Here is an 8,597-nt window from a genome sequence, read left to right as displayed (position 1 = left end):
ATTATTATTTTATTATTTTCCAGTACTGGGTAAACCAAGGGCACTGAGAGTGGGAGACAAGCATTCTACCACTGAGCTATAGCCCCAGCTGAATTTGGTTATTTCTCTCTTAGGTTACTTACTTGTTACTTGAGTTTCTTTAGTGAATTGCTTGTTTCTTCATTGTGGTTTCTTCATTGTGGCTCAGCTTATGGACCACATATGCCCTATTTCTTTCATCTTTGCATTGTGACATCTACAGTCTTGTTTTAGAAAAGAGTGTGCCTGTGTCAAGTGCACAGAGCCACAGTGAGCAGTGATGACCTGTAGTTTTTGAAGAATTAGAAATCATGTTACTGTTTGTTTTTTAAACTAGGTTTTTGCAAGTACTTCCTGCTTGCACTGAAGATGAGAAATTGCTAATAGATATCATACATTTTTTGAATAAATTGATGAAAGAACAAAGAAAAAATCCATCAGTTGAACTTTTAAATTGGATTCTAGAGTTACTTCTTAGGCATGTAAGTATTGTTAAAAGAATTTATATTTTTGGTTTCAGAATCAATTGTGAAAATCATTATTTCATCAAAAAAGATGATACTTGGGGTTGGAGAGATGACTCAGCAGTCAACAGCACTGGCTGTTCTAGCAGACAACCTGGATTCTGTTCTCAGCACCCATATGGCAGCTAATAAACTCTCTGTAACTCCAGTTCCAGGGGACTCTGACACCCTTTTCTTTACCTCCATGGGCATTGCACAACACAGGTGCACAAATATACATGCAGGCAATACACTCATACACATAAAAGAAAAATAATAAATAAAAATTTTAAAAGGATGATATTTATATAGCCTGTGCTTAGTGAGTGTGCATAGCGATATGGTCTTCCTGATGTGTTTGACTCTGTGTTTATTTAATGGACATTATACAGCATGAGTCGGACTTTCATTGTCAATGTTTAAGAGATTCTGTTATGGGACTGGAGAGATGGCTCAGCGGTTAAGAGCACTGACTGCTCTTGCAGAAGACCTGGGTTCAATTCCCAGCACCTACATGGCGGCTACGAACCGTCCTTAACTCCAGTTCCAGGGGAATCTGAAGCCCTCTTTTGATCTCCATGGCATTGCATGACACAGTTGTGCTCACATGCATGCAGGCAACACTCATACACATAAAATAAACATAAATAAAATATTTAAAATAAAATAAAACGTAAAATTAAAAAAAAAAGAAATTCTATTTTATGTGTGAGCTTTCTGCTGTGTTTTTAATTTTAAGTGGGATACTCAGAGTAGAGTTGGGATTTCGGCTAGGAGGTAGGTAGCAAGGCCAGAAAGAGGCAGGATGATTATAGTGATAATAAGCTTGGAAAGAATGAGTATATGGGGCTCAGGCTTCAATATCAAGTCACTAGAAAGTTTACTCTTTAGCCCTTACTATTCTTGTGTTTTAGCTGTTTTCTAAGAAACCTGCTAAGAATTCCAGTAGCTAGCTCACTATGTGGTAATGATCAGTTTGTCTATCTTATGTACTTATTTTATTATTTAAAATAAATAGTTTATTTATTTTATGTTTGTGAACATTTTGTGTGCAGATATGTAAGTGCACCAAGTGTTTGCAATGCCATCAGAGGCCAGAAGAGGGCGTTGGATCCCTGCCTCCCCCAAACTGAATTTAAGATGGTTGTTCATTGCCATGTAGGTGCTGGGAGCTGAACCCAGGTCCCCTGGAAGAACAGACAATGCTCTTAGTTGCTGAGTCATCTCGCTAGCCTCCATCTATGTATTTATTTGCAAATGTCAGATGAACTTACCTAGTAAACGTGAACCTTTTCAAAATAAGAAAAGGCATATAGGAATTAGAAAAGAAAAACTAGCTGATCTAGAAGATAATAGACCTTATATATAAGGCAAATATGTCTGTTATGTGTTGGCATATTTACAAAGTTTAAAGAGATGATTCTAAGAATATCAAGTACTGTCTGTGGAAATTTGGAAATTTGAATTGATATATATGTTTGAAATGATATAAATGAATTGATATAAATGAGTTTTTTGATGGACATTCACAAAAGTGGGTTGTAGATTTTCTTTCTTTGAGGCGGCTATTTGGCACTGCCCACCGTGCGTCTTGTTGCCTTTCCTATAGCGGGTCCTTGTAGTTCCTTGAAGGCATTTCATCGCCTTCAGGCATAAGCTGCTGATGGAAGTAAAGTTGTACATGCAGACAGCACCAGTGTAGTGCACAAAGAAAATGAGGCATCAATGTAGATCGTTGCCTTTTTAGAGGCAAAAATGATAGCTCAAGTAGTTGGTTCAAAGTTAGTATCAATACTAATGTGTAAAGACAAAACCTTGGGCTATGCTTACACACCTGAGATCAGTAGGCATCAGCAGAGCCATCCATTCTGTTCCCTGTTGTCTTTGTCTTGTGTTTTAGAAATGTTGCTGCAGTTCATTGAATCTGAGTCTTCACAGGTAAATCAAAGATGGCAAAAGGAGAAAAGTCTCAGCAGTCCATAAGCAGAAACAGCGTGGACAAGATTTAACTTTAGATAGATATCTGGTAGCAGCATGGTGATCAGTAGTTCTGTTTAATTTTTACATGTATATCAGAATTTATGATTCCAGAAAATTAATTTTAGGCATTTGCATCTTAGTATGAATGCCTTGTTCACTTTGTCAGTGTTTATGGGAGTCAGTTGGCGTGTGTGGTCACTGTTCATTATTTAGGGTAAGAATAATATAGAAAATATATATATTTTTTGTGACCTGCTAAGTGTATGTCCTGATTCTTATTCATGAGAAAAACTGGAATTGGTGATTTTTTTCTTTTTTGTAATTTTAATTGTTCCAAGGGTATGTTTTGCTCAAGATAAAATAAAAACTTGGAGAAACTACTGCTTAGGCATAAAACAGGGTAAAGTAAATGAAAACCCAAACAACTCTCTCCAGCTCTTTTTCTGTGTTTCCAGTTGTATTATTTTTAGGCTTATGTATCTTTTTGATGAATTATTTACATAATTTGTAATATAAATAGTTTGGAGATTTTTCTTCATATTTTATCACTAAAGGTAATGCAGTAATTTTTAAATTGAGTTCTTCACATGAAAGATTTAATAAGAACAATTTAATCATTTTGTATGTTGTTATATGCATAGTGATGTGGCATAAACAAGTTTTGGAGTTTGATACATCTTGCTCTGCCGTTGGGATGCCTTAATCCCTTTATTAATCTGTTTTAAGAGATGAAAATACAGATCTCTAGTTTCCTCAAAAAATTAAATGAAACCTTGTTTTTTCTTCCTTTTTCACATAGTCTCTGTAACACTAAGATGATTAATAAATATTCCATGTAGCTGTTAGTGGTGCTACCTATTATATTAATAACATTCTCTAATCTCAATACTGTTAGAAATAAAACATTTACATACCATTAGCCACAGTTTTTTTGTTGGTAAACAGGACAAATTTGACACAGTGATAATTTTATTCATTTAGCCTATCAGATTGCAAACATTATAGCAGCAATAATCCTCAGAATTAGCTTAGATACTGTGGGACTTTTCACATTCTGCCTAGTCATGTACACCCGTATGCTTTTTGCAGGAGATATCTAGCAATATATTTCAAAAGGATTAAAACCATTACAGTGTTTTGATTTAGTGATATCATTGCTTAGAATTTTCATGAGTCATAATTACAGGTGAGCTCACTATTTGTTTCAGCTCACAGAAATTATGAGTGATTGAATGTCCAGTAGATACTATTGTAAGTCCTTACAGTTGAGCAAGTCAGGTATTAAAATAAAGTGAAGAAATATTGGTAATAACGGCAAGTAGAAAAAATTTTTTCATGGTGTGTTTTTCACTTAGTATCAGTGTTGTTTAAAACACACGATTAGGATTATAATTCTGTTTATATTACCAGTAGCAGGAACAAAAAGGAGAGTGTCCCACGGCACTGTGCAGCTCTTTGAGATGGGGTCATGCTTAATTTTGCTCGTTGTGCTTTCTTGTCTTGGTTGTCTATAGTACATATACTTGCTTCTTGTTCAGATAATATGACCCTGTTGAATTTAGAATATCTTTATTGATGCAGTTAAGACCCAGGCTACCTATTTTGTTAGTTATTTAATATAACACTTAGTAAGTCTAGAACATGGCAACAAAAACCTTTTATAGGAGACAACACATAGCTCAACTGGAAAATAAATATACATTTACGAATTTCCTTTTTTAGAATCCAAACCCACTTTTAGACCTCCTGGTTCTGGCAGAATCACAAGCACGAGAAGAAACAGATGATATCCAGACCGCTGTCCGACAACGGCTTCAGAAAGAACTGATTTCTCTCTTCAACACACTGCTACTCGTGTTCGTGACAGTCACTGACAGGTACCATTTGTATTGTTGATGGTTTGGGTACATTTATTTAAAACCTAGTTTTCTCTGATTTCCAAAGTTTGACTTCTTCATTCTTTAAATTAAGAGATAAAAAAGTACTCATCAAATAGGATTAGTGTTTCTGCTATAACCTGATTATAACTTTTCAGTCTTTTTAACCACACAATAAGCATGTATACTGTATTGGAGGACAGAATAAAGTGTTTTCATACCAGTGTCAGTGCAGAGGACTTTGATTTTTAGATGTGTGGTTTTCTCCTTGCCAGCAAACAAATAGCTCCGGAGCAGTATATAGCAATTGGTTTTGTCTAATTTAGTTTAATATGACTCTGTCTACCAGGTGATAGCATCAAATATCACAGGCTTTGAGGCCTTTAAACTCAAGACTTTCCCACTCACTCCCAACTTTAAATGCTCCTTGGCAGACTGTACTCTGACAGAGCAACTGTTGATCAGTATACCTTCTGGGGGTTCAGCATCGTTTCTGGGGGTTGATTAATTTGCATGCGTGGTTCACAGAAGCTAAAGCTATAGTTAGTGCATTTGCTGGTTTGTTTTACTAAGGGTGTGACAAAGGATACAGATGAAGATAACATAGTTAGTAATGTGGGAGAGCCCTGTACTTTTCTCTCTGGTGGTACCATCCTTCAGGAATGTTCTCTCCAAACCCAGTCCTTAGAGCTTTTATGCAGACTTGGTTGTATAAACATGCTTGCTTATGAGTAGGCAGGAAACCCAGCAAGGTACACATGCTATAGTATTCTTAATGGCCTTTCTGTGATACGTTCCTCCCTTCAGGGTATGAGCAGAACCCTCTGGAAAGAAAAGTCTTATGCTCTATCACCTACTGTCAGACAAGGGTAGGCCAGAAACTTTCTTTTAGATGTGGTTTCACTGTGCTGTGTAGCCTGGTCTGGGCCCAAGCCATCTTTTTTCCTTGGCTTCCCAAACAGCAGTGAACTTTTCTATTCCCAAGACAGAAATGATATTAAAGTTTCTATCACTTGCCTTGGGCAAGAGAAATACTAATTTCTTTTGCTGTCTTGGGGAGGGAATTATGAACAAGGAACCATGGAAAATATTTTAAAAATCTTTACCTCAAGGTACGTGTGCACACACATGTAGTATGGTTATTTCTTATCCTCTCAAGACTTTTCTTCCTAACAATTTTATTAGCTTATATTAATTGTATAAAGTAGGGAGTTTCATTATGACGTTTCCATACATGCATATAATGTCCTTGGATCATATTCACTGCTTGGCTTCTGTTACTGTATGGCCCTTCTCTTCTCCTCCTTTTTTCTTTCCTTCCACATCCTGGTATTTTCCCTATTAGTTTCATGTGCATCCCCCCCCTTGTTTCTATATATGAGAGAAAACACCTGATATTTCATTTTATGAGAATGCCTTATTTTGCTTGACATGATGATCTGTCTATCCATTTTCCTGTAGATGACTTAGTTTTATTCTTTGTTATGGTGAGTAAAATTTATTATGTATGCAATACTACATTTTCTTCATCTGCTCATCTGATGATGGGCCTTTGGGCTGGCCATCCTATCTAGGTATTGTAAATAGAGCCAAGAGAAACATAAGTGTACAGATAACTATTTAGTAAGTGGACTCTGATGCTTTGGGTTATATTCTCAGAAGTACTGTAGCTGGACCATGTGTAAGTTCTGTTTTCTAATTTTTTGAAGACCCCTTATATCCTGATTTCCATAGTAGTTAGACTATATTCCCACCAGCAGAAATAAGTTCCCTGCTTGCCGTTTTCTGTAGTATTTGTAGTATTTTTGAAGGTAGTCATTCTGACTAAAGGGAGGGAATCTTGATGAATTTTAATATGCATTTCCATGATGACTAAGGATGTTGAACAATTTTTATGATTTTTTGACCATCTTTATTTCATTTTAAAATTGTGCATTTTAATTTTCTGTTTATTGATTAGACTATCTTCTTTTTTTGTTTTGTTTTTTAAATTTTAATTTCTTTATATATTCTATCTCCTGCTAGATGAATATTTGGGAAACGTTTTCTCCCATTCTACAGGTTGTCTCTTTACTTTGTTGATTATTTCTTTTGCTGTGTGGAAGTGTTTTAATTTGGTACAGCCTCATTTGTCAATTCTTGCTCTTATTTCTTGAGTAGATAATTTATATTGAGAGTCGATCTCACCTCAGTGAGAATAGCTGCCATATCTTTACGTGGTTTGCCTGTGTTTTTCTCTAGCAGTTTCAATATTTCAGCTGTAACATTAAAATATTTGATCCATTTTGAATTGATTTTTGGATGTGGCAAGAGAGTTGAATCTAGTTTCATTCTCATAATATGAATATCTAGTTTTCCTAGCACTTGTTAAAGAGGCTATCTCCTTTCTGTCCAATTAGGGCTTTGACTCCTTTGTCAAGAGTTATTTGGCTAGGTGCTTGGGCTTATTTCTAGATCTTCTGTTCCACTGACCTGATGGGTGTTTTTGTGCCAGTATCATGTTGTTTTTATTACCCTGAAACTATGTATAATTTGAAGTCGGGTACTCTGACATTACACTTTTTATTTCAAGATTGCTTCAGTTATTTGGGATCTTTTGGGGTTTACATATTAATTTTAGGATTTTTTTTTTCTATGTCTGTGAGGAATGCCATTGGAATTTTGATGGAAATTTCTAGTTCCATCCATTTACCTGCAAATTACATGATTTTGTTCTTCTTTACTGCTGTGTAGAACTCCATTATGTAAATGTACTATATTTTCATTATCCATTCATCAGTTGAAGGACAGTTAAGTGGCTTCCATTTCCTAGCTAATGTGAAAATAGCAATAATAAACATGACTCTGCAAGTATCTCTACAGTAGGATGGGTCCTTTGAATATATGCCAAGGAATGGTACAACTGGATCATATGGTAGATTTGTTTTTAGTTTTTAAGGAGTTCTCCACACTGATTTCCACAATGGTTGCACCAGTTTGCAACCCCACCAGCAGTGAATAAGTGTGGTCCTTTCCCCACATTCTCTCTTGCATTTGGTGTCATTTGTTCTCTTGCTCTTACCCATCCTGACTGGGGTACGATGACATCTTAAGGTAGTTTTGATTTGCATTTCCCTAATTACTGAGTATGTTGAACACTTTTTAGGGTGTATCTTAGCTGTTTTTATTTCTTCTTCTTAGAGCTCTCTGTTCAGATCCATAGCCCATTTTTAAATTGGGTCACATGTTTTCTTGATTCTTTGTTTCTTGAGTTCTTTGTGTATTCTGAATATTAATCAATCTTCTGTCAGATGTATAGCTGAGAAGATTTTCTCCCACTCTTCACTCAATTGGTTGTTTCCTTTGCTGTACAGAAGCTTTTTAGTGTAATGAGGTTCCATTTGTGGATTGTCAATCTTAATTCCTGAGCAAATCATGTCCTATTTAGAAAATCCTTTCCTGTATCTATATCTTATAAGGTACTGCCTGTGTTTTCTTCTAACTGTTTCAGGGTTTCGGGTTTCACATTAGGTCTTTGATCCATTTGGAGCTGACTTTTGTGCAGGGTGATAGATATGGGTCTAATTTCATTCCTCTGTAGGTGGAGATCCAGTTTTGCCAGTACCATTTGTTGAAAATGCTGTTTTTCCTCCAGCGTGTGTTCTTGGCACCTTTGTTAAATATTAGGCGATGAAATTGCATGGACTCATGTTTGAGTCTTCTATTTTGTTCCGTTAATGTACATGTCTGTTTTTGTGCAAGTACCATGCTAATTTTATGGTTGTAGCTCTGTAATATAGTTTGAGATCTTGTGCTTAGAATTGCTTTGACTATCACAGGTCTTTTGTGATTCCATATTAACTTTAGAATGGCTTCTTTCTATTTCTGTGAAGAATGTCATGGGGATTTTGATTGGGATTGCATCAAATCTCTAAACTGATTTTAGTATGATGGTCATTACTTTATTCAGCCTTTATAGACTGCATATTTCTAAGAATTCATCTGATATAGATCATCTTGTATATAAGTATTTTCTAGGTTCCTTAGTGACTTCTTTGACACATTTGGTGGCATAAGAGTTTCTTGTGTAATGTGTGCATTATTTATGAATTTTACTTTTTCTCAGTACAATTATTTTATCCCATTGTGACTGGATTATCTGCTGAAACATCTCACCTTCTGAGCTTGCTTTCTGAGCTTTTATTTAGATACTTTTTGCTGCAGTTCTTAACCATTGTTT

General features: G+C 35.6%; 1 protein-coding gene across 2 annotated transcripts in view; it reads left to right on the top strand.

The window, feature by feature from the left end:
• The window catches only part of Rttn (rotatin), a 194,107-nt gene that overhangs the window by 86,872 nt on the left and 98,638 nt on the right, over window positions 1–8,597 (top strand). For both annotated transcript variants that reach the window (XM_008824930.3, XM_029559532.1), the window contains 2 exons: window positions 356–500; window positions 4,224–4,378. In XM_008824930.3, the coding sequence (XP_008823152.1) occupies window positions 356–500; window positions 4,224–4,378 (300 nt within the window). The remainder of the gene's footprint in view (window positions 1–355; window positions 501–4,223; window positions 4,379–8,597) is intronic.

Source organism: Nannospalax galili, unplaced genomic scaffold (assembly GCF_000622305.1).
Source record: "Nannospalax galili isolate Female #2095 unplaced genomic scaffold, S.galili_v1.0 scaffold709, whole genome shotgun sequence".
Classification (NCBI taxonomy): domain Eukaryota; kingdom Metazoa; phylum Chordata; class Mammalia; order Rodentia; family Spalacidae; genus Nannospalax; species Nannospalax galili.
This window is presented reverse-complemented; position numbering and strand designations above follow the sequence as displayed.